Source organism: Cetorhinus maximus, chromosome 8, assembly GCF_964194155.1.
Source record: "Cetorhinus maximus chromosome 8, sCetMax3.hap1.1, whole genome shotgun sequence".
NCBI lineage: Eukaryota > Metazoa > Chordata > Chondrichthyes > Lamniformes > Cetorhinidae > Cetorhinus > Cetorhinus maximus.
In genome coordinates this window covers 84,094,692-84,122,276 of record NC_135886.1, presented here as the reverse complement: position 1 = coordinate 84,122,276, position 27,585 = coordinate 84,094,692, and the positions used below count along the sequence as shown (strand labels likewise).

General features: G+C 39.9%; 1 protein-coding gene across 2 annotated transcripts in view; it reads right to left on the bottom strand.

Annotated features, from left to right (window-relative positions):
- Positions 1 to 27,585, bottom strand: part of dacha (dachshund a) — a 389,808-nt gene that overhangs the window by 16,180 nt on the left and 346,043 nt on the right. For both annotated transcript variants that reach the window (XM_078547218.1, XM_078547219.1), the window contains exons 8-10: positions 24,411 to 24,558; positions 16,542 to 16,685; positions 14,901 to 14,969 (exon numbers count right to left, since the gene is read on the bottom strand). In XM_078547218.1, coding sequence (XP_078403344.1) covers positions 14,901 to 14,969; positions 16,542 to 16,685; positions 24,411 to 24,558 — 361 coding nt within the window. The remainder of the gene's footprint in view (positions 1 to 14,900; positions 14,970 to 16,541; positions 16,686 to 24,410; positions 24,559 to 27,585) is intronic.

The following is a 27,585-nucleotide window of genomic DNA, read 5'->3' as shown; positions in this document are numbered from 1 at the left end:
GTACCATCAGAATGCAAGTACTTACTTTCTTTTGCTGGAGTTCAAATCCTTCAAGAATTACATCTCCTATAATGTCCTGTGTCCAGGTCCTATTGAGGTACAGAACAACATCACAACTGCATTGCTCATGTTTTGTACTTCGTTTATTCTGGCACATTTGATTGTGTCCTGGGCAATGATGTATCCTTCCATATAATCTGAAGGAGCCCCACACTTTGGATTGTAAATTTTACCACTTCTACATCCTGACCCTTTTTACCTGAGAAGTCTCCATTGCTTGAATTACCCAGGCCATGGTTATGCAAAGGTGCTTTGTTTAACACTACACTATACTCAGTGCCCCAATACAAAGCCACAAAGTTAAGAATATTTTTCCCTGTTTCTCCTCCTCGTTATTTTTCTTTCACCCATTAGTGGAATGGAGAGGAGGATGAGAAATTGTCTAGCTTTTATTTACATCAGGAATTTTTTTTCTCTTCCATTTTATCAATAATTTCCTTTCCTAAAGTCCATGTCCACATATTGGCCTTCAATGTGGAAAAACAAGAGTCTGTTTTAATGCTTACTTCTCCCATAGACATTTTACCTTTGAAAATAAGAACTAGGAGCAGCAGTAGGCCATTTGCCATAATCTCCCACACCGGAGCCTGATCCATCATTCAATATGATCATGGGTGATTTGATTGTGACCTCAACGCTGCTTCCTTGCTTGCCTCCCCTTAACCCTCGACTCCCTTGTAGATCAAAAATCTCTCTAACTTGACCTTGAATATGTTCAATAACCTAGCCTTCATTGCTCTTTGGGATACAGAATTCCAAAGATCCTAGATTGGTTTTAAACTCTTCATATTTTCCCATATTTGATACAACTATGTAAATGTTGTTCCCCTGAGTATAGTGCAGTTATTTTTAATATGTGTAGCATTGTTGCATTTATAATTGTTTAACTGATGGACTGTTAATATTGTTCACCAACATAATAATCACACTGCATTCCATGGCATAACATTCCTGTCATTCCAGAACAATGTATGCTTTGACTGACTGTAACAATGCCATAGGATATGTACTAGTTATATGAAATAAATTTTGTATTATTAAATATGGAACTATGTTCATTTGTTACAATATATGTTACAATATATATGGGACTAAAATCAAAATGCAATTAGAACATTGATCACATTTTTCTAAGTATTCATCTCCATAAACCTAAACCTTGATATTTCTCCTCTCATAAAAGCTACATCAGGTACTGTTATAATCTCCAGAGACCATCTTTTAGTTGGCACAATCCCATATTGAGATTTGAGAAAAATGCCTCCCAGATGATATTAACCTTTATACCACCAGCCTTTTTACCTATGGAGTTAATAAATTGAGCTGTATTTTGGGTGTGAAGCATATGTGAAAAATACTATGAAACTAGCATGGACACTGTGGGCAGGAGTACAGGATACAGGTTTCCAACAGCCATTGGGATCTTTTAATAATTGAGGACAGCTGATTGAATAGTCCACATTTTTATTAAAAGTGCTGAACTATGAATTGCAGTACAGTAGCCCGCCAGGAGTGGTTTTAAACAGAACTTTTGAATATTACTATAGGCTTCCCATTGGCTGCGATTCTGATATTTCAAGACAATTTCTTCAAGCTGATCTTTCTACTTAGTGCAAAATTTGTATCACTTCAGCTAGCAGGACTATATCATGCATGTGTTTATATATATGCAGCACATCCAGAGCAATCCATGTTGCGAAGTTTCAGATTAATTTGTAGTCTGAAAGCTGAGGACACAGCATTTTCTTTGCATTTGTGTTTTTAAGTAACTCTCTTATTCACTATTGAATTTGCAACAATTTTGAGTTTAATTGACTTTAAAGTGACAGTCAGTGACGTACTACTTAACAGTCCTGACACAGTTGATCTCTTAAAGACCACAAGTTTAAGGTTTCATGATGAAAAGGTTTCAGTATAGCCATTCAAGCTATTATGTCTTCGCCTTGTAGACTCAAATTGCTGGAAGTTCATCGAGTATATATTTTTTCAGCTCTCCACATGGTTCGGGGACTGATACATTATTACTTGGCACATGAGTGCAGTGCAGCAGTAAATGTGGCACCCAAGATATAAATTCACGTAACATGTAGTTCCTAGCTCTTTGCAAATAACATAACAATATAACACAAATATTTGTGTTTGATATTTGGAATGGTTTAATAAATCTCATGAGAAATTTGATATACAACTTCTGAAATATTTGGTCAAATGCCAAGGATTATGCCCCAAATCTTTGACATGAAGTCCTTTATATTGGAAAGTGTGCATAAATGGAAATTGTTTTAAGGTGTCCAATTTTGAGTAACTGAAGCACTACAAGTTCTAAGTATTTCAAGTATTTAAACTAGGCATAATCCATTTGTTTCAATTTGTGGTTATGGGTTACAAGCTGCTGCAGCAGAAGCACTGGCTTACATTAATAGCAGGTTTAAAATGACTGTAGGCAATGTTATCTTTTGAGCGCTTGATACACTTTTATATCCAATTTCTCTCTGAGCTAATTTAACTGGCTTCAACTCATTTAAAATAGGTTAACTCCCATAGTTCAGATGAAATTGATAGGTGTGTGTGAAGAAAGGTAGTGTGAGTTAGTAATTTTCAGGCTAATGCCTCCATTGCAAATCAGAATCTCTGCTAAGCTTTTCTCATTCAACCTGCATAGGTGATCCAGCATTCCCTAAACTGTGATTTAGAATTTAAATTATGCAGAAAACTGAAGTAGTAACATATTTTCAGAGATCTGGATTGTATAGTGGGCATGACTTCTTTGCAGAACGCAAAGAAGTCATGCCCACTATACAATCCAGATCTCCTTAGTGTTTTGCTTCGCCTGTCAGAACATTGTCAGGGTGAAGGTATGGATCAGTTATTGTAAGAATATATCAAAAGTAAACCAGCAGATAAACAGAAGTTAATTTGCACCTTTAATTTTGTTTTTTTGGAAAAAGTTTATCAAATTTTTTGCATAATGGCTCCACAAAGTTGAGTTTCACCACTATAACCTAGAAATGCAGTTGAAAGAATTGAACCAAGTTATGTCAAAAGCTGGCTGCATTTAATCCCGGCTAAGAGCTCTAACCACAGCTGTTGATCAAACAGACTAATGGGAAATGCTTGCATTCCATGTTAATGAACAATGATGGCCACTGTTTGTTACCATATAGTTTTAAATGATGACCATCTGCTTCCTCATTTGAGCCAATGGGGAGAAAAGTTTCAGAAATTCTGATCCATTGCTGTACCTCGAATGGGAGAGCTTCAGAAAGCATAGTGCTTCAAAAAGCATAGTGTAATGACACCAACCTCCTCCACAAATTACAGAAGGAGATTGGAAGAGCACCTGTGGAATTTTTTACCCCAGCATCATTTATCCGATTACTAGATTAATCAATTGACTTGCTTTCCCATAAACAATTTCAATCTAGCTCAAATTCTTTTTTAAATTGCACCCTATTTATAAAATCACAAAGTAAATACCATTTAATACCAGTACTAAATGTGCGGAAGGACCTAGTTTAATTTCTACTGGAGTTCTTCCATTGCTTACCACAATTTCCCTTTTTAGAGCTGCTTAGCTATCCTTTATTTGATCATTTTAACTGGTTGTAATTGGTATAGTGCCTGAAGCTATCATTCTTTGACCAATGGAAAGGATGACCCATGCTTCCTCAGTCCTGCTCATGAGCTTGGTGCTTGGAAACTTGCAAAAGTGGCACAGGTTTGCTCTTCCTGGTCTTAAACGTTTCTCATTGGTAGTTTGTTTTGGGCTGCAGGGGATTAATTTCTTTCTTTATATTCTCATTTGTGATTTGATTATAAGGAACACTTTTATGATTTTGCAAATTAAGCAAAAGAAATCTTCCCCCACCAGTCTCTCAAAGCCTCTCAACAGCTTTCCTGTTCCAATTCACTATTTCAATAAGAATTAGCACATGGTGGTGCATAGTCATTTTCATGCAGAAATATATTATTCTGGTCAAGCTGTACCCCATAGGAATGACTTTTTAAAGAAAAAAATTCCATCCACTATGTCTCTTTTACTATCCCCACAGTGGGGAGTTTGGAATTGGGGAGGGCATTTAATCAGGGAGGAGGGTGTGGGGTATGGAGCCCCCTCTTTCCTGCTTCCACCCGATTTAAGTCCGGGACAACAAGGCTCATTGGCGGCTTTCCCGCCTGGTTACTAATTGTGGCCCTTAAGTGGGAAATTAATGCTCACTTAAGGATCTTATCCCATCTCCACTGATATTCCGCCAGTGGCAGAGTTAGCACACGGAGCCTGAAAAGGAAAACCTCCCGGCTTTGCTTGCAGGCTTCAGGGATGGCCTGTCCCTTATTCAAAGGCACCCAATGCCTGACTGAGGGACCTGGCATCAGGAAGGGGTAGGGGGGTGCTGCTGAGAACCACCCTCCTACTCTTTCTTCTGACCCACAGCAACCCTCGCAGGCGACCCCAATCCTGCCCTCAATCACTTGTAGCCTGGGTCCCTCGTTGATTCTAAACATCTGGTGGGTGTATTACTGACAGTAAACGTGACGTTGATGGGTGATGGAGAGCTGCCAGTCTCTGGCTGGCAGCTCTCGGCAGGTGGAATTTCTGCATCTGGGGTCCTAAATCCCAGGGAAAGCCCAATGCTGGCCAGTTAAGTGCCTGATGGGCATTTAATTCCAGTGGGCCTACCGCAGAGAAGGCAAAGTGGGGTACCTACCAGTTCTCCAGCCAGTGGGCGAGCCCCCGGTCACCGACATTAAATTCTGCCCAGTATGTGCTGCTTATTGTTTGGTACTCCATCTCATTTTAAAATCTGACCTGATTACCAATTCAACAACAACAACTTGTATTTATAAAACAGCTTTAAGATAACTAAAGCTCCTAAGGTGCAGCAGAGAGCCCTCAACCCCAGTCCGGTTGGAAAGTTTTTTTCTCTAACTTTTAAAGCTGGTTTACTCACTTAAGAAATTGTGTACCTGACATACCTGAAATGTGTTGCAGGCTTGGTGTTGGTCAGTTCCTTGAAGATGGCAGGACAGGTGGATAAGGTGGTCAAGAAAGCATATGGAATGCTTTCTTTTATTGGATGAGGTATTGAATACAAAAGCAGGGGTATAATGCTGGAACTGTATAAAACGCTGGGAGGCCACAGATGAAATTTTGTGCACAGTTCTGGTCACCACATTATGGGAAGGCCATAATTGCTCTGGGGAGAGTGCAGAGAAGATTTACAAAAATGTTGCCAGGGCTTGAAAATTACAGCTATGTGGAAAGATTGGCAAGGCTAGGGTTGTTTTCCTTAGAACAGAGGAGGCTGAGGGATGACCTAATTGAGGTGTACAAAATTATGAGGGGCCCAGATAGGGTAAACAGGGAAGACTTGTTTCCCCTACCTGAGGGGTCAATTACCAGGGGGCATAGATTTAAGGCAATTGGTAGATGGATTAGAGGGGACATGAGAAAAATCTTTTTCACCCAGAAGGTGGTGGGTGTCTGGAATTCACTGCCTAAGTTGGTGGTTGAGGCTGAAATGCTAAATTCACTTAAAAGGTACCTGGACCTGCATCTGAAGTGCTGTAACCAGCAAAGCTACAGACCAGGTACTGGAAAGTGGGATTAAAATTTGGTGGCTAGTTTCTTTTTTCTCTTTTTGGCCAGCACAGACACGATGTAACTTTTCTATGGTTGTCTTATCTTGGCTTTGAAGAAGAGTCACACGGATTTGAAACATTAACACTGTTTCTCCCTCCACAGATGCTGCCAGACCTGCTGAGTTTTTCTGGCATTTTCTGTTTTTATTTGTCTTATCTTGGATTGTGTAGTTATTCTCATTGTTTCTGGAACAGGATGAATTGTACTTCCAGCCTTCTTATTGCATTAGCTGGCTCCTCCACTTTACAGGATATTTATGAATCATAGGCCCAGGACTTGCGTGGAGTGGCAGTCGGATTGCCAATCTGCTCCTTTTCACTTTTAAAAAATTCATTCATGGGATGTGGGCATCGCTGGCTGGGCCAGCATTTGTTGCCCATCCCTAAGTTGCCCTTGAGGAGGTGGTGGTGAGCTGCCTTCTGGAACCACTGCAGGGCAGGGGGCGGGCGGGGATGAAGCCATGTTCCCTTTTTATGGCTAAGATTAAAAGTGCCAACTACTTTGACAGGATAGAGCGTAAGTGTGTATGGTAAGTGGGTAGGATGGGTTGTGGGGGGGTTGGGGTTGGGGGGGGGGGGAGGGGTCAGTCAGGGGGTCGACAGGGTTTGTCGCGGGGTCAGGAGGATGGGGTGGTCAGGGGAGGGGGGGAGGGGGGTGGAGGTAGTCGTGGGGTCGGGCTGGTAGTCAGGGTGTCCAGTGGGGCTTGAGGGGTGTAGTACTATAGTTACCCAGGAGTTAGAAGTGATTTTAATCTAACTTTTCCTGGGTAACTATTCTGCTAAGAGAGTCAGGTTTAAATCAGATTATCAAATGGTTCCAAGTGCAGGGTAATTGCCCATTGGAAGTTTAAACTTCCTGGGCAATTCTGTGCCGTCCTGCCTGGAGATTTCCAGGGAGCCCCCTGTCCATCATCTGGGGTATGACCCCCCCCCCCCTCCCCCTGGAGGAACGGAAGCCATGGGCTATAGAATCCTAGATATTTACAACACAGGAGGAGCCCAATTTACCCACCATGGCTGTGCCATCCCAAAGAGTTATCCAGCCGAATCCCACTTTTGAGCTCTGGGTCTGTACCTTGTAGGTAACAGCACTTCAAGTACATATTCAAGTACCTTTTAAATGCAATTAGGGTTTCTGCCCCTGCCACCCTTTCAGACAGTGAGTTCTAGACCCCCGGTACCCTCTGGGAGAAAAATATTCTGTTCCACTCAAATCATTCTACCAATAATATTTTAAATCTATATCCTCTGGTTATTGACCTCTCTGTTAAGGGAAACTAGTCCTTCCTACGCAATCTATCTCGGCCTCTCTGCATTTTATATCTCAATTAAATCTCAACTTAGCCTCCTCTGTTCCAAAGAAGGAAACCCCAGCCTATCCAATCCTTTCCTGCAGCAAAAAAATTTCCATTCCTGGCAACATCATCTTAAATTTCCTCTGTCCATTCTCCAGTGTGATCATATCCTTTCTGTAATGTGGTGACCAGTACAGTATTGCAGTTCTTTAGCTGTGGCATCTAGCTTTACACAGTTCTAGCATAACCTCCCTGCTCTTTTAATTTACACCTCAGGAAATTAACCTTTAGGTAGATATCTACCTTATCTGTCTAAGGTATATAACTACCTTATCTACCTGTTCTACTATCTTCTGGGATCCGTAGGCATGCATTCCAGGTCCCTGATATTCCACACTACTCAGTGTCCTCACATTTGTTATGCATTGTCTTGTGTTATTTTCCCTCCACGACTGCATTATTTCACAATTCTTTGGGTTGAATTCCATTTGCCACTTTTCTGCTCACCTGACCAGTCCATTGATACCTTCCTAATTAACCCCTGCAGAAACAGCTTTCCAATCACAAAAACACACACTGACCATTAACATTTGCTCCCTGCCATACAGCCAAGTTTGGATCCAACTTGCCACTTTCCCTTGGATCCCATGGGCTTTTGCTTTTTCAAACAGACTGCCATGAGGGACCTTGTTAAAAGCCTTCCCAAAATCCATGTGGTCTACATCAAATGCGCTACCTTCATCAACTTTCCTTGTTACCTCAATCAACTTAATGAGATACAGCCTTCCCATAACAAATCCATGCTGACTGTCCAATTAATCCATGCGTTTCTAATTGATTTATGTTATCCCTCGGATTTTTTCCCAATAATTTACCTGTCACCAAGGTTAGGCTGACTGGCCTGTAATTACTCAGACTAACCCTTTCTCCCTTTTTAAACAATGGTACAACATTAGCAGTCCTCCAACACTAAGCCTGTAACCAGACAGCATTGGAAAATGATGGCAGAGTCTCCATTATTTCTTCCCTTACTTAAGAGTCTTGTTACGATCCCCGTAAGGGAACCGTAAATCAAAATAACCAAATATACCAAATGACCCCCAAAGAAAAAATTACCAATAAGATTTTACTTTAACATGAATCAGAATCGACGTAAACTAAACATGAGTTAACAGGTGGATACACCATTCAAATACAATGGGAAATTTCACTTTAAATAGTCGATACAACAAAGATGTGTCTTACCGTACTACAGCACTCGCATCACTCCCTGCACTAATGTGGCACCTATGTAGTTGTACAGTTTCACTATATGGTGTTCTTTTTTCATGCAGAGTAGGGCGGGAATCCTATTCAGTTTTCCCCTTAGAGTTTCATGGGTATGACTAACGTCAGCAAGGCACTCTTCTATGAATCCTCTTTTGCTTAGGTCATGGTAGTCCATGATGTAGCTTTCCAGAGTTCCTTTTCAGCTGGCCCTTTCTAGAAAACACCCAGCTCTTTAGCATTTCCAAGCTATTCGCACAGTGTTCCAGGTTTTAGACCTTTTTATGCAGCACGCTCATTGCCCCCAAGAGCTCCTGTCTCCTTTATTGCCAAGCAGAAAACAGGCCTCTTCCTGAGAGAGATTTGTTTCTTCTCTCAAGAATCCGGTGTGTTCCTCTTTTTTGAATTTGCTTTCTATTTGTGTCTACAACTGTGTGTGCTGATTGCCTTCACCCACCTACTCTCCTTTGTGTCTGCCAGACACATGGCTTTTGGTCTTAACTTCCTTCCTGCCAATACTAATTCCAGGTCAATGGTTGCCAGGTCACGTGTCGTACTATGATCCCTTACAATTGATGCAAACTTTAAAAATTATTTTCAAACATTCTTAAAAGCAATTACAGATTCCACAGATTTTTTTTTTAATTACAAATTTTTCTTATTGTACTGGTTCCAGATCAAAGGTTGTCACAGACTGGGATATATTTCAGCCAGGCCTGGCAATTTATCCGCTTTCAAAGATTCTAAACACCTTGCTATTTCCCCTCTCATTATGTTTAACCCATCCAATATTTCAGTCCTCTTCATCCACAATGTCTGTATCATTGCCCTCTTTTGTGAAGACAAATGCAAAGTATCCATTAAGAATCATGCCCATGTCTTCCACCTCCACATATTTTTGGTCTCTATTCTATCCTTGGTTAATCTCTTGTTCATTACATATTTATAAAACATCTTATTATTATTCTTGCTATTACCTGCTGATCTTTTTTTATGCGTCACTTTGCTTTCCTAATTTCCTTTTTAATTTCACCCCTATACTTTCTATACATCAGGCTTCTTGCAGTATTTAACCCTTGATATCTAACATAAGCTTCCTTTTTTTGCCACCTTTTACCCAGTATGTTGACATTTAGGGGGCTCTAGATTTGAAGTGGCATCCAGAACAGAGGCTTAGACAGGCAACTATACTTCCAGCCTTGGGCTGAGGCCAAAAATCACTTGCTCCAATGATTTTGTATCCAATGGGTGCTTTTATCCACAGGGTAGTGAAGGACAAAGCAGCAGAGCAAAATGTACCCATCTACCAAAACCAGTGAGCATTGTGTTAATTAGCATGTTGTGAGGGGGAGGAGAAATCTTTGTTCTTTACCCCCAGGATAAGCCCAATAGGCAGGGAAATGAGTCTAAAGCAATCACAAGGGCAATCACGGCCTTTGTAACCTCCCCCTGTCCAGTATGATTAATAATGGACCTGTAGCTGTCTGGTCACAGACTCTTCAATGCTTATCGCCTTTCCCCAATAATAATGATAAGTAGAAGTTTTTTGTGTGCATTCAGTAAAGAAGTTTCTGTTTGATGTCCATATGTTGGTTTGTCATAAGATTTCATCCCATCCTTCTATAAATATGTCTGAATCTCCTAGACCTGCTTCAGGCATTCTGTATTTGTCCATTAACAACGGATAAACATAGGGACGTGTTTGTGGGTGCAAAAGTGCAATAAACGTTTCTAGTGAGGTTGCTCTAAAATGAACATATCATTGCAAAAATAGTTTCTTGGTTTCACCCAAGACCAAACACTCACTGAAATTAGTTCTGCACAAGTCTTAAAATTGTTTTCATTATTTGCATCAGAAATCACTGATTTGCCAATTTTCTTCTGAGATGTTACGGGGACAGAAAATACAGTATAAGTCATGTTAACACATTTGGAGCGTGCTCAGCCAAGATGAAGGGCATTCTGGAAGTACCTTGGGATGTGTTGCATTTGGCATAACCTGAAACTGAATCTCGGACCAGGGAATTGAGGGTGCTCTGAACTGAAAGCATAATGAAGCACTGATTTAAAAAGACAAGTTTGTGGATTTAAAAAAAAGACGTGATTAGTTTATTTAATATGTGTCTCTTCCTATTTTCTCCAGTCATTTGAATACAACGATGCCCTAGGTTGTTTATGTACTGAATCGTGATTTCAGATGTCTTGATGCAAATGAATGTAACTGATGTCCATCTATCCAAAAATTATTCAAACTGAGTAAAATGCCTCGTGTCAGCTAGTGTTAAATACTGTCACCTCACTCTTCTATAAAGTTTTGGATAACACTACTATAAATTGCATACCTTATAAATTGTATACCCTGTCACCTTAATCCAAGCTTTCTCAGTCTTAATTTTGCATACAATAGCCAGATTTGCCCACATTATTCAATCTTTCATTTCACATTCAAACAACTGGGCTGTATTTGAAATGGATCTTGAAATGCAGGCTAACTGCTGAGAACCTCTCAGCTCATGAGTGACAAAAGGGCATTTCACACTCCTGAAAGAGCCCCTGTATGTAATTCATCTCTGCTAGTGTTATGCCCTCTATATCCCACTACAGTCAGTAACCATGTTGCTATGGGGATGCCAAAGGAACAGTTTGAATGTGCAAATGTTTTATTGCAGTTCAAGGATTTCAGTGTCCAGAGCAGGACTTGCTCACAAACCATGCCTACTTTTCCATTAATGTTTAACATACTTGTAAATGCTTCTGTGTTGTACAATTTACTCATTCAAATAAATCATACTTTACTAATTCCGTGTCTATTTATGAGATGTTGAAATAAAGATGAAAAGCCACTGAATACCTTCCCATTTTGAAACAATGAATGTTCTTCTTAAGAAGTGTTAGCTGCTGTGATAAAATAGTGTACAGAAAATAAAATGAGGTAATTATATTTGTATTCTGTTTTTTTGTGTAACCTGAAGCATTAAAAATTGACCTTTTTGACCCATCTGTGGGATATTCTAAACTGGACTTGTGGATTCCATCACAAGGGTTTACAAAAATGCCTTGTCAAGCTGCACTCCAATGATCAAACCTTCCTTGCCTTCACTGCATTGCTCATCTCTCTCATAATGATTATGTATGTAAATCAGCTCATATCACACATTCTGTGTCTGATTAACCATTACATTCTACTCCTACTAACTAGCCCTGTGATCTTGGATGTTTCTCTGATGGTATTTTTTGAAGGAAACAATATGTGTATTTATCAGTAAGATTAAATTAGTATGGAAATGCCAGGGTGAAGGAAGGTATAAATACTAAAATAGGCACTTGCAGTTTCATGGCCGATTGCTGGGAGCACTGTTCGGCGATTGTTACCATGGTTTTCTGCATCCTGCCTATGACATGTCAACTTAAGCAACATCTGAGGAGCACTATATGGAAATTGCAATATCTCTCTAAATCTGAGAAAGTTTTCCACATCACACAGATTCATTTTTCTCATGGAGGTCAGTGTGAAGGTGGACTATTGGAGGGAACAAAGTCCAGCTTTGCAGTGCTAAATCAAGGCTTGGATTTTTTTTTCCATGGCAGAGTGAAGACCTGGCAATAAAAATATTTTAAATCAAGTAAAGTAGCAACGCTGGCAACTTTTGATTTAATCATAGAAAAGTTATGGCGCAGAAAGTGTCTACACCGACCCCTGAAGAGGGTCCAGAGGAGGTTCACGAGAATGATCCCAGGAATGAAAGGCTTAATATATGAGGAACGTTTGAAGACTCTGGGTCTATACTCGATGGAGTTTAGAAGGATGAGGGGGGATCTGATTGAAACTTACAGAATACTGAAAGGCCTGGATAGAGTGGATGTGGGGAAGATGTTTCCATTAGTAGGAGAGACTAGGACCCGAGGGCACAGCCTCAGAGTAAAGGGAAGACCTTTTAGAACAGAGATGAGGAGAAACTTCTTTAGCCAGAGAGTGGTGAATCTATGGAATTCATTGCCACAATTTCTGCTCCTATGTCTTATGGTCTTATAAAAAGAGAGAAAGGAAGCTAGCTGCTCATTTTTAATCCCACTTTCCAGCACTTGGTATGTAGCCTTGCAAGTTACAGCACTTCAGGTGCAGATCCAGGAACCTGATTTTGGCCAGCTATTTACTTCAAGTCAGTGGTGCATATGCCCAGTTGGGATACATCAGAAGAGCAACAGAGAGAAGAGGAGAAACTGATTTTTATTTCTTGGTGGTTTTACATACATTTTTTTTTATAAGGTGTTCATGAAACTCATCAGGTTTCCTCTTCACCTTCAACAGAAGAAATGTATCCCATGCACTACAGGTACCAGGAGCTCTAAGTGAGCAGCACAATTTATTGTAAACATGTGCACCAAGTGCCACACATACACATCATGCTGCAGTTGCTTCCAGTAGTATAACCTAGTCCTAGAAGGCACTCAGTTCTGGATATGTGATTGCATGCTTTTACACCTGGCACCCAGATAATGCCTTCCTGCAATTTCAAGACTGAGTTTTATCAGCTATTTGACAGATATCTGGTTCTGTATAGGGCGGACTTTACTCCGGTAACTTATCTTGTGTCAACCAATTTGTTTTGGGCATACACTGCTGCATGCCAGATTTACTCAAATTACTTAGACCAGACCTTCATATGAAGGGCTGTGACAAAGAAGTGCGCTCACCCTACAACCTCCCCCACCTCCTCAGTGATCAGTTTATATGCCTCTTTTCAGCTGCTATCCTCTTTCTGCCCACGCTACACACTATAGCATTGTGCTGGATCATTCTCGAGGACTGGAAGAAACCTCTCCCATTATTGTAAATCAAGCAGAATAATTTGGATGCATGTCCTATGCCAAGAGCTTAACTAGTGATGGGATGTTACTATCATTAAAGAAAGATCAATGTGTCCTTCACCTTCTCTGTGCTCCTAAAGGACTGTGGCCAGACTGAAGTTGGCAGTTGCCAGGACATCCAGGGACAAATTATGAATCATCAGTTGGAAAAGATGCCCCCAAAATCTTACAATTTTTTCTTCAAGATCCGTTGTGGCTATGCAAAGACAACAATGCTGCAATTTAAAGTGCCACCACCATATCCCACCAGTTAGTCAATTATTCAATATGGTTGACTGCCCCAGATTTAACAAGTGAGTCCACCAACAACAATCTTGCATATAAAAGTGGGGGTTGGGGGGGTGGCAGCTACAATCCTTTCAGAAATCCTTGGAAGAGACACTCCAGATCCATTCTTTACAAATGGAACCATCATCTCAATAATGACATTGAATTGAGTCGATGGTGGTTCTCATTTCTTGTTGAGAGAGACGGACAGTTGGTTAGTTCCTTTACTTGTGTGTGGTATTCTATGCATGGAATCTTTATAGAGCATTTGCAGTTCAACAAATATTATCACAGAATGGAAAATAAACAAGGGTAAAAATTCAAACACAAACTTCTCAATAGACCAGACTTACTGCTACAGTGAGAGCTTTTACATAAACACAATGGGTCAGTGAAGAGGTTAGTCAAGATTTCCATTATTGTGACATTTCAAGTAGTTTACTTTAGCTACGTGATTAAATATTTAATTTTGACATTTGTTAAAGGGGAACTCTAATAATTTTACCAAATTATCATACATCACTGTCAAACAATTAAACTTTAGAGGAGTCCATCAGAAAAGATGAAAATTAATCAAACTATTAAGACAGACTTATTTAATATTCTAAATTTGGCAATAAGGTTAGTAATCAAGCTTTTTTGTTTGGCCTAGTAGATGATTGAGAAACTTAAGGGATGAATTACTAGTTTCTTCTCCTGGAGTTTCCCTTTAAGTTTTAACGAGCAAATTTATGGGTGGAAAAGTTGCTGAGAACAAAAAAAGGAAAGACAAACAAACAAACAAAGGAAGCCTAGGAAAGGAAGAATCAAAACTCGCGTGTTTATCGCATTTCACTTGTAATGAGACACAAATCTGGGTTCAACATGTGCACATAGACTTTTCCTGTGGGAAAGTACAAACAAGCAAACATAAAAATCCCTCAATCAATGTTTTTGCTCTGTGAATGTAGGTTTCAAATAATAGAATCCAAAAGGGAATCTTGGATATGGACAGTGAAGTGCTGCTCCATGTCACCTGTGTTTGGTGGGTTTTAAAGCACTCTCTGTATTATCTTTAGAAAACACATTAACTTCTTTTCTCTAATATCTTAACACAACTGATAACTAATGGGTTGGTGACCATTTGAAATTGCAAAGATAACATGTGCTACTTTCTGCGAAAAATAGCAATTTACACGGCTACTAGAAAACGCTGTCCCATTTCCTCAGTAGTGTCAACAATGCAGTATTTGTTTCCCAGCAGTTTCTGGTTCAAGTGTTAAGGCTGTTCTTTTACCCAACAGTGAACTTCAGCAGATTTTTAAGTTGTTGAAGATTGCTGAAAACTTTATTTTTGATCTGCTTCATTGTTTCAAATCATCAAACAGCAAAGCAGACGGTGATATCCTTCAATGCTAAAATTACCTAATCCTCGTTTACCGCCATAACTCCCCAACCCCCAATCCCCCCAAAAAGGCCCTTGAATTTCACTACTTTGTATGGGATACAGTCTGCGCCCACCTTGTACTGTTGCTGTTGTGTCAAGCTGAGTCCCACAGTGTTCAGCTTCCATCTCGGGAATTACTGCATCTAAAAACAAGAAGATTAAATCAGTCGATGTCGACTTTCAACTGCCTAATTTTTTTTCTTTCACATTTTTATCTTCTTTAAAAGTAATGATTACTTCTGTATGTAATACGATAGGTTAACTAGAAGAGTGAGCTCTGGTTTGCACGGCAACTTATCATGTGATCACTAATGAGCAAAAGGGTTTAGTTCCAACAGTTCAGTAACTCTATTAACCTCTGATCTCATCAAATCCACAATGTGCATAATGTTCCGAGGGTAATTTTTACACACATCAGAATGTGTGTGACTATAATTAAAATGTGTTCATTATGCATAATGAAAAGCTATAACACAATTTGGAAATGAGTCCAAGTCATGTGCAAAAAATCATTTAATTCATTTGTTATTATCTTCACACTGAGAGATTTTCGATGTGGCTATTCTTGGATGAGAGGAACCAGTTTATCTTCCCAGAATGAACCCTGCATTATTAGGCTACCTATTCTACGCAGGATGAGTCACTAGGCAGACTAACTCTACTAAAGTGACTGTTTTGGCCTTAAAAAGATGAGGCAAATTCAGAAACTATATCGAACTTCTGCCTTTTATAATCTTGCACAATACTTAATCAAAAATAAATGTTATTAATATTCTGATTTAAGGATTACATGCCCTTGAAGCCTGCTATCATTTTCCCTGCATGAAGGCAATTCTTTAATGTTTACTAATCTTCCTTTATATATTTTGCAGTTACTGGCATTTTGTGCAGTAATATATAATTAAAAGAAAATTTCATGTTTATTTGCACCTGACAAAATAATCAGGGGAACAAATCAGCACATTATACTCCCTCACGTCTGCTGTTTGTACAAGTCCTCCATCCATAACTGAGTAATCAATCATAATACAAGCCCCCTATGTAAGGCTATGCAAAGAACGCTCCCCATTTCCCCGTAGCAACAGAAAATCAATGACCTTAAATTTATATTCAATAATGAACTTTAAAAAGCTCAACGTCATGGTTCAGTTAATATTTATACCTAATTTGCCGAATAAACAACTCCATATGGCCAGCATGTTAACAGTTAAAAATGTGTAATCTGTGTCTCCTTATGTCCTCTACAATGAAAAAGGAAGAAACTTAATTCAGTGCTCAAAGAAAAAATGATTTGCATTTCTGGTACACACCCTTGTCTGGGGATAATAGAATAGGTAGCCTAATAATGCAGGGTTTATTCTTGGAATATAAACTGGTTGTTCTGGTAGGTGCCCATTGAACTCAAACTCACAATGAAGATTGTGTAGGGATTAGGGTAAAAAGAGAACATGCTGGAATATTTTCAGTAAAGATTTTGTTTGCTCTTGCTGTCTAATTGTATGACACTTATTCACATTAACTGTTCTTTCTCCCCAAATGAGTAAAGATGAGTTAATGCTGACCTTTCATCAGTTCTGACAGAGTGCCTACACCAGAACTGTTAATCTACCTGTCATTATTGTTCTTAATTTTTGATGGGCCCTGATGTGCATTTCCACCCAGTTTCATTTTCATTCATAAGACTTGCATTGCGTATAAAGTGATGAGAGCCGTACCATTGAGCACCCTGAGACTTTCTGTCGATGTGGCCTGTTGTAAAGCTTGCTCCACTTGCTCTCGTCGCTTTGACTCAAATTCGAGCGCCTCCTGTAATTTCCTCTTTGCCTTTTTCTCTTTCTTCAGTCGCTTTTGAATTGTTGCTAGATTTGTAAAATACAAGTTTGGAACAATTGGCTTAATGTATTTTTTAAAAATTCACATAAGGCTGAAAGCTCAGCATGCCCAAGATCATTTCCATGTTGTTTTATGTTCTGCATACTTGAACAATTTATAGAATCACATACAAAAGTCTTAAATCTTAACCGAGCACAACCTATTGTTTGAATCAAAAGAGATTTATATTCAGCACAGATTTATATTCCTGGTTTATTCCTGCTAATTTCAGCTTTCCCAACATGTCTCACTTAGTGGGTGTGCTTCCCATGGCTTTGGGGGGGGGACCCATCCCACCACCCATTCCACCACCCCGAGCTCACCCCCCCATAATACTGAAATTAGCAGCCTGCCCACCATGTTAAAATGACCATTTAAGGTGAAAGGCAATCGCAGGGCAGCCCCCTTTAGACCAAAACTCCCTTCCTTCCTGCCCGCTCCCTCTCTTAAACCCATCCTCCCCACCTCCTACTGCCCCTCTCCTTAATGCTCCCTAACCCTCCTGGCCCAAGACCCTGGACTTACCTGCTCTGGGGATGCTAGGCCTTGGGCTCCTCTCTTCAGCTGCAGTCCCAGCAGCTGCCACTGCACCTTCCTGGCACTGTCAGGACTGATGGAGTTGCCAGCCAATCAGGTTGGCTGGCAGCTCCAGAGGGCAGGGCTTCCACACCAATAAGGAGTGGAAGTCCCACTCTGCCCTCGTTAATGAACCCCGCAGCACTTTATTGCTGTGGGGCTTGTTGGTATGGAGCCGGTCGACTTCACACCAATGTGGTTTTAGCGGGGGGCGGGGGGGGTGGGGGTTACCATCCATCAACACGTCCCCCACCCCGTATTATTCTGCCCCATGTTTTATTGGATAACACCATAATTTTTATAATGATACAAAGTCTTTATCACCATTATCAGGATCTAAATCTGTAAAGAATATGTTACGTTCACACTGCAATTGTATAATAGTACATTACATTGCACATCGGCTGGTTTATTCACATTAACTATCCTTTTTTTCTCCAGTTGATTGTCTTCAATATTTTTTGACAATCTAATGTAATAGACTGATTTTTTGTGAAGCACACAATTGCAGCGACACAGAAATCAAAGCAGGTACCCCATAATGTGCACTGTCTTCCTCATGCATACCCTGCTACAAAAACATGAAAATCTGACTGTGTCATGAGAAATCTGAAAGCTATGGGAACTAATTAAAGAAATCAGCACCTCCCAATTGCAAGTTTCGGGAATTGCATTAAAAAAGAAAATGGTGAAAATGGAACCAGAATGATGGGATAAATGGAAAGAATATGGTGTGAACAACATTTTCTGTGTGTGGTTAATAAGTTGGGTCTGCTGCGTTTATCTCCTTGGGTTCAGTGGTGTAATTCATCCTGTTAAGCAGTCTGATGGTCAACTTTTTGTTATTCTTTCACTGGATGTGGGTGTCACTGGCTAGGCCAGCATTTTTATTGCCCATCCCTAACTGCCCTTGAGAAGGTGGTGGTGAACTGCTGCCTTGAACTGATGCAATCCACGTGGTGTAGGTACAGGGGTTGTTCCAGGATTTTGACCCAGCGACAGTCAAGAAACGGCGATATAGTTCCAAGACAGGATGGATTTTTAAATCTACATTTATGTTCCTGGGATCCACCAGCCTGGTAGTACGACGTACGAGTGTAACAATGAAATCCTCCTATGGCCTAGAGTGAAATTCTCTGTCTCAAGCACATGTAATCTCCTAATCTTTCTGAAACAAGCATATGTTTCCACTTTAGGGAATCTTTACATGAAAATGATAACAATAGAAAAATATGACTAATTCCTCAATAACCAGGATAGAGTTTGCTTCTCCCCTGCAGTCTCTCTGCTGCCTTCTATTGATTTCTAATGTCTATGTTGAATTCTGAAAAGCTTCTCTTCAAAGAATGTGCCAATATCAAGGTTTTTTGATAGCATTGGATAATCAAACATTGCTTCATTAGCAAACTCTTCAAAATAGCCCATCCTACATTTGAAATACGTCCTGAGTGCCACTGGATGGCCAACTCAAGATGGGATGATCTGGAGCAGAAAACCACTTTAGGCAAGCTTCTTATCAATGCATCTGAAGACCACTTATTTGTCAAAACAGCTTGTGCTGGCTAAGGCTTGGGGTGCTCCTCTAAAAGTTTTCATGTGGAACTAAAAGTACTGTTTAGTTCCAGATACAATGATGGAGCTAGAAAGGTTTAAAGAAAGAAATAAATGGACTTTTTATAATAAGAAAAAGGGGATTGTACCTTTGACATAGCAAGATATAGGATGAGAAACCAACGCAGACACATGCAATAAAATAATCCTTCTCGATTTCAAAAATTAATCCCACTAATGTGTACCATTATGATCAGATTGGATTTTTTTCAATTAAGTCCTGAAAGTTCTATTAGTGCCCCTTGTATTGCCAATAAAAATGGTAAAATTATACAACATGGACGGAGTTGCAATTGTCCACTTTGTGAAATGAGGGGCAACAAATTACTATTAATTGCGCTTTAAAATGTAACTTTTGTCAGATGGCACTATTTAGAGAACTGTAGGCTGCAGACTTTGTTGAAGAGAGACTACTCTAATGACAGAATGCAATCACTTGCTTCAAACATTACTACTTTGGTCAGTCCATAGTCTATTATCAGTCAATGTGCAGCTGCATTTTCTAGCTGAGATCATGATTTTGATTAGGCATCCTTGAGCAGGATGATATTTGGACTTGTAAAATGAGATTAAATCAATCTGTTTGCAACATTTGATCCTGAGATGAGCTTCCTACCTCATTCCTGCCATCACTAAGCGTGCCATTTCCATAACATTCCCCAAATTTGCCCAGTTTCCATTTACCTGCTGTTGAAACCCTAATTCATATCTTTGTTACCTCTTGGCTTGACTATTCCAAAGCATTCCTGTCTGGTCTCCCACATTCTACTCCCATAAACTTGAGGTCATCCAAAACTCTGCTGCCCATTTATTAGTTCACTGCAGGACCCGTTTCCTTATCACCCCTTTGCTTGCTGACCTACATTTGACCTACATGGTCAAGCGACATCTTGATCTTAAAACTTTCATCCTTGTTTTCAACTCCCTCCATGGCCATGGCAATAGCCCTACCTATCTTTGCAATCTCCTTCACAGAATCACACAGTGCAGAAGAGGCCCTTTGGCCCATCGAGTCTGCACTGACACGTGAGAAACACCTGACCTACCTACCTTATCCCATTTACCAGCACTTGGCCCATAGCCTTGAATATTTTGACGTGCCAAGTGCTCATCCAGGTGCTTTTTAAAGGATGTGAGGCAACCCGCCTCCACCACCCTCCCAGGCAGCGCATTCCAGGCCGTCACCACCCTCTGGGTTAAAAAGTTTTCCTCACATCCCCCCAAACCTCCTGCCCCTCACCTTGAACTTGTGTCCCCTTGTGACTGACCCTTCAACTAAAGGTTCAGCCCTACAACCCATTGAGATACCTGCACTCCTCTAATTCTGGCCACTTCTGCATCCCCAATTGTAATTTCTCCACCACTTGTAGCTGCACCTTCAGTTATCTAGGTCCTAAGCTCTGAAATTCCCTCTCTACACTTCAATGCCTCTCTGCTTTTCTTATAGATGCTCCTTTAAAACCTATCTCTTTTACCAAGCTTTTGGTCATCTGACCCAATATCTCCCTATCTGGCTTGGTTTCATACTTTGTTTTATGATGCTCCTGTGAAGCGCCTTAGGACATATCATTACGTTAAAGGTACAATATAAAGTTGTTGTTAAGTGCATCTGAGTCATCTCCTCAAACTATTTAGTTGCTACAATCTTGAGATAGCGAGAGCACAGATATCATTATGGTTAAAAGCGAATATAAATCGAAAGCAAAATACTGCGGCTGCTGTATCTTTAGCTCTGAAGAAGAGTCATACGGACTCTAAACGTTAACTCTGTTTCTCTCTCCAAAGATGCTGCCAGACCTGCTGAGTTTTTCCAGCGTTTTCTGTAATTATTATTATGGTTACATTGTTAGAAGTATTAAAGCTCATATAACTGTACAATGCTGTTAAAATAGTTACAGCTGATTTAAAGAATTTGGAAATATGTAACATATGACAAGAGAAAACCTACACCTTCTATTTCTTGAGTATTGGATGTATATAATATATATTATTCTAGAATGCTTCTCCCACAAAAATAGGTCAGTTTTGTTAATAAATAAATTAATCCCATAATAGGGGATGAATAGGATATCCTCTCTGATCTAGTTCAGAGCAATTCTGAATTTGTGAACTGCAGATGAGGGGGTAGATGCCAACAACCTTCTAATGATTGGACAGATATAATCCTGTAAATGTTTTTTTCCATTTGCTGAAATCAGAAACTGACAATTGAGGAAAATTCAGCTGTCAAAGCTGTACATGGAAGTTGAACATACTCAGCTGTTTAAATTGCTGGTTAGCAGTGTTGTTGAGCAGCTGAGAGCAGTCACTGGTGTTGAAATTGTAAGTTACTTTTTAGACCATGAACCAGCAGCCAGAAGGGGACAAGATTCCGAACTGCTCCAGTTAGACTTGCCATTGCCCCTACATGAGCAATATTAAGTGGAGAGATTCTTTTATTTTGAACAGTAGCACAAGTTTAAACAGCTGTTTAGTAAACTGTCAAAGCTACATGTGCTCCTCCACCCTCCTCCTCCTACAGTATATCTGCAGTATTTTAGAACGTGGGTGCTCTTATCTCCACCAAGTGATCAATTTGAGCTATGTCATCAATGGGAGACTTCACACCAAATATATCCCATTTCTTTGATAAGATGAGATGATGTAGAATGAGAGGAGACTCGTGGAGAAGAAACACCAGCATAGAGCAAAATGGTTTGTTCCTATGCTATAAATTCTATGTAACAAAGTTGTTAACCCATTTTAAACACATTGCCACCTTTACTAAAATATTAGACGAGCAAACTTCATAGTCATATATCCATGCAATAGGATTTCGAGCTGGCTTGTATTTTTAATAATATTATTTGAGACATGTTTCTTAGATCTCTGATGGTGGTAGGAGCATCAGTCTTACGAAGCTCAGCAGCTGGAGTCCCACTTGTTAGTGGCAAACTATTACTTATCAGTGTTATGTGGTGGAGAATAAAACATCACTAAACCATATAAATAAATTTACCAAGGAACATGTTACTTGGATGCAAATTTGAACGAACGATAGATAATCGATGTACCACAGTTTGCTAGCAGTTGATAATTTAATCAGAACAAGAACTTAAAATTGATGCAGGAAAAATTATACTGCTACATCTAGGCGTAGTTGGCAGTAGACTGATTTCATTTAGTATGCTCAACACTATATTGGGATTGGCACTCTCGTGGCAGAGAGTTGGCGAAATAATGCACTCCTTCTTTGCTGGACTCTAAATCGCTCCCAGTCCTTGGCCTTACCACTTTTTCTGCCAACCTTATAAGCCACTTCCTTTGATCTAATGCAATCTTTAACTTATCTTGTTAGCCACAGTTGATTCACCTTTCCTGTTGGGTTTTTGTGTCTAAGGAATGCATATTTGTGTAGAGCATGTAATACTTATTTAAATACTAGCTGTTGCCTATCGTCAATTTTTTTAGTGTATTTTCCCAATCCACCATAGCTAACTCACCCCTTATACCTTCACAGTTTCCTTTGTTCAGATTTAAGACTCTGGTTTTAGAATGAACTATATCACTTTCAAACTTAATGTAAAAATTCCATCATATTATAGTCATTATTTCCTAAAGGTTCTTATACAGCAAGGTTATTAACCAGCCCTTTCTCATTACATAATACTAAATCTAAAATAGCCTGATCCCTAGTTGGCTCTTCAACATACTGCTCCAGAAACCCATCTCGTGCACACTCCAGGAATTCATCCTCAACAGCATGATTGCTAATTAGGTTTACCAGACTATATGTAAATTGAACTTGAACTTGCCCATTATTACTGTATTACCCATGTTACATGCAGCTCTAATTTCCTGATTTACACTGTCCCCAACGTTACCACTACAGTTTGGTGGCCTATAAACAACTGCCTCTTGCTGTTTCTTAGCTCCACCCAAACTGATCCTACATCTTGTTCCTTCATTCTAAGATCCTCTCTCACTAATGTACTAATCTCGTCCCCTATTAACAGTGCTATCCCACCTCCTTTTCCTTTTTGCATTTCCTTCCTAAATGATGAATGTCCTTGATAATTCAGTTCCCAGTCTCGGTCACCCTGTAACCGCATCTCTGTAACGGCAATTATATCATACCCATTTACCTTTATTTGTGCCTTCAAATCATCTACCTTATTGTGAATGCTGCATGCATTCAAATAGAGTGCCCTTAACTTTGTCTTTTTAAAATTATTCTGCATTCTGATCCTATTTGATACTTGCCTTCACTTTGTTTGGTTTCTATTTTCGCTTACTACTTTTCTACTTCCCGATACTAGTTTTGCTTCTCCACAGCCTGAGCTCCCTCTCAGATTCCCATCCCCCGCCAATCTAGTTGGTTTAAACTAGAGGGTTTACTCCCAACAGCACCAGGATGTTAGTCCTGGTCCTGCTAAGGTGCAACATGTCCATCTCAGTGGTAAAATTGGTACCATGATAGATTTTATTCTTAGAGTGGTAAAGTCCAAAAACATAGCGAAACAATGGGAATTTGCATTCAAAGGGGAAAGTATGTATAAAGGAGCAAAGGTTGTGTTTAAGGGCAGGCATTCTAAGATCTAACACAAGTGTGAAAAGCCTCCGGCATCTAAGCCTCAAGCTGCTGTCTACAAGGAACTGAAGCTGAGAAAAACTCACTTTGAATTTGACTGTTCAGGGTGTGTTACTTTGCCTGGGTCTTTTAAAATATATGTCTCGCACTGTTGCCTTAATGGAGCTGTAACTGGGGTTTAGATTAATTAGGGGATTTAGAAGTTATCCTAGTGGTAATTTGTAGATCTATATATCTGCTTAAAATTATTTCTTCTATTAATAAAGGTTTAATTTAGTTTTGTAAAAAACCTATAAGACTTGGTGGCCTTTTCACTGAATTCAAAGCTCACATCTCGAAATAAGTACAAATTGCAAATAGTTGTGTCCCTCTTCAAGTGTCCCTCTGGGATTTGGGCAGCTTGGCATTTACCATCTGCCTGCTGTAACACTTGGACTGAGTCAGGATAGGAATGCACTTCAAAAATTAAAATCATTATCCATATCCATTATTTTTCATAAAACTGCTTTTTTGATAAATGATCTAAAATTTCTCCCTTGCGCAATAAATATTACAAAGAAATTTTCTTGTCAAATATTGAAAAACAATATCTAACTAGGACTTGATTAGACTAAAACCTGCTGCAGTATCACAGACATATAGTTATCCCAAGGATTCTTCCCTGTTCCACAACATCGAGGTTTGGCACCTGCTTAGATCATTTGTGCTGGCAAACTTAGTCTGGTGATATTGCTGGAAAAGGTGGCAATATCACACTCTGGACTCCTTTGTCAGGAACTTGCGCTGAGATACATTCATCCATAAGGGCCTTAATCTCTGCCGAGTTGACAATCTTTTCCATCTTGCGCAGCTATTGTTGACTCTAAACAGAGTCAAACAAGCCAACTCAGACTCAAGAGGAGCATTAAGCTTTGAGTGGGCTGTAAAATTTCTGCTTGATTTCCATGAGACCTACCTCTATTGTGCTGTTCTGCTGTGAGTTGTCGCTCTAAGGTTTCTCTCATTTCTCTCTCCCTGAACAGCTCCAGTTTGAGTTCTTTCTTCTCCTGTTGTATCTGCTTCTCCTGCACACGTGCGTTGTCTACAGCCACCTTCAGCAGGCCCTGTGCAATTACATAAATAGTGAAATAAGAGCAACTAAACCTCAGTAATACAGCAGAGACCTATAAGCCTGTGAGCAAAGCATTTTTTTTTTCCTATAACTTCACTCTGTCTCTTTGCTGACTATTAATATTCCCATCTTAAGTACAGCACTGTCCTCTAACCAAATTGAAACAGCAAAACTTTTTGAGATCCCACCTCCCATGGTAATTTTTTTCCTCTCTCAATGTTCACCTCTGATCAGGTCAATTGATTTAAATAAATTTGATCTAATTTCCATTCTCAACACTTGCAAACTAACAAATGCTTTGGGTTACCAATCTTTTGGGAGAATAGGACAGTTTTCAAAGGTTCTATATCTTGATGGCTGACTTTTTTTTCTCTATTTTTTGTAACTGGCCAAGAATGGATCACATAATTGTAGCAAATAGGAACTGTGACATTTGTGAAGGACTGGAGAACTTTCCTAAATGAAAATAGGAAACCCACACTGCTCAGCTACACTTTCCCAAATAGGGGAAGAAAATCCTGTTTGGTCCAGAAGCATGATAATATTTCAAATCCGATAAGAAAATGTCTTGTGACAGTCAAGTTATTTTCTATTGGATGCCAGTTTGAGGCCAGGATTTCCCGCTCGACGAGCTGGGGGGGGGGTGGCCTGCTTGCTGACGCGTAAAATGACACGGGATGATGTCAGGCGGAACTCCCGACGTCACCCATTTATATTTTCAGGTAGGCAGGATCTCAGCAGAATCAGCTGTGCACCCGCCGACCTGTCCATGGCCAATTGAGGCCACTGACAGAGTCATTAAACTAATTAATGGGCCTGCCCGTCCAACCTTAAGGTTGGCGGGCAGGCCAGGAGCCCTGGCGGGAATTAGAAAAAGCATAAAACCTCATCCACGGGTGGGATGAGGTTTCATGTAGGTTTTTAAAAATTTAATAAAGTGTATTTAAAAGTGATGGACATATCCCAACTCACATGAGGGGATATGTCAGGGAAACTTTTCTATTTTTAGGATTTTTTTTATTGTACAGCCGATCTCCCTGAGGCAGCACTTAGCCTCAGGGAGATGAATGCGCTCTCTCGTGCGCAAATGCGAAAGAGCGCACTCTCGGCTCAGGGAATCCCACTCCCCCCAACCGCACAGGGAGCGCATAGCTCTTCCTGGTGGACGTCATGCTGGGCAGGCCTTAATTAGCCCGCCCACGTAAAATGGTGGCGCCAATCGGAGGCGTGCCTGCGCACGCCCGCTTTTAAACTTCCCCCCTGGCAGGGGCAGAATTCTGCCCGAAGTATTTGTCAAAGGTCCTAAGGTCACAGAATGACAAATATCTGAATGCTCAGGTTGGCCTGATGTGACTTCCATACCTATTCTTTCCCACGTGACAAAATGCAGAAACAAGACCCACTTGCATCCTTGACGCCATTATCCATAGTATGACATTGAATCATTCTGCAACATTTTAAAGATTTTATTTTAAAAATTCAAAACTAGGCTGCTGAGAAATTACATAGAAAACAATTGTTTATTATACAGCACTTGCTGTACAGAAATTTAATCTATCCTTTTAGTCTGCCCTTTTCAAAAAGTGTGTAAAATTCAACAATTTAATAATCCTTGTGTAAAGAAGAATATTTTAGTCTTTATAGAGTGGAAGAAAAGAATGGAACAAGGAAAGCTGAACTAATTATGGGTGGATGGGAGGGAGAAGTTTGAACAGCGCAGTTTTTAGGTAGTTGAAAGCAAGAAGAGAAATGGCAAACCAAAAATTTGGTGAGTTAGCAGTTACTGTGAGAACAGCCGCCATTTATGCAGGAGAGGGAGTAGGTAGAAAGTAATCCAGTGCAGATGAATCAAGAGTACGTAGTCACACACAGCTGGAGGTGATAGTTTAAATGGGTTGTAAGCCATTCAAAATAAAGATATGGATTCGTAAGTCAATTAGTTCGAAGGTTGGGCATTTTTGCAAAAAGGGGAAAGATGTCTGTATAGGCCTTGTATAGGAGGAAATATGGGCCAAGGAGTTCAGAGTACTTTGTAGCTGGTGGAGAAGCTGATGAAGACAGCATTGGTGAATTGAACGGTTGGGGTTTTAAACTTAAGGCACGTGTTGAAATTAGAGAAACAAGTTTTTTTTTAAAAAATTCTACAAACTGCTATTAATCAAGTGAAACACATATTGAACATGCCAACCTTGAAAATGGGCACTTTCTTTATAGCATATTTAAATTGGATTCTCCACCTTTAAATAGGCTGGGGTTTGCAAACATTATCCGAATGTATTTTATAATTTAAAATCAATAGAATAGCGTTTCATTAGACCAGGCTCATGTCAATGTTATTTATTATGCAACACAGGAGATGTTGAATGGCTAATGATATAATTAATCATTATTAACTACAATTTTCCATATTTATTGCATCACTGCTTCCAGTGATTAGGTCTGCCTCTTTTGGTGGGAGGAAGGGATTATATTCATGCCTGTTGTGTTACTAAAGTAAGATGCCAGTTTACTGAGCAATCGGTATTCCATTGTGGAAAGGTGTTGAAAGTCTGTTAAATTAAATGCAATCTCAAAAGGAGTGCAATTTGTAATAATTTGGGACATGATTATGGGCCAGTCTGCTAAAGGTAATTTCTTTCAGCGAGAACAATTTGATGCTCCTAAATGGGTGATCCTATTAAGCAGAACTCTGTTATCTATCTTTTTACCAGAATTTAGTCTATTAGTTTCTGAGAAAAGGTTCTGAGAAAGACTTTGACCATATCTATTTTTTAATGAGAACTTGTTGAGCCTGGTTACCACTCTGAAAGCCCATCCCTATCTTTGTAACTTGTTACAACCCCCTCCCGCATCGTATTGATTCTGGACTTTTGTTTACTTCCTGCCTTTCGCCTCACCGCTGGTGGCATGCCTTCACCCATCTAGGCTCAAATGTTCTGAATTTCCATCCTTAATCTTCGCTCTACGGGTGCAATTTAATGCCCTCCCCCGTGGCGAGTTTGGTTGTTGGGGGAGGGAG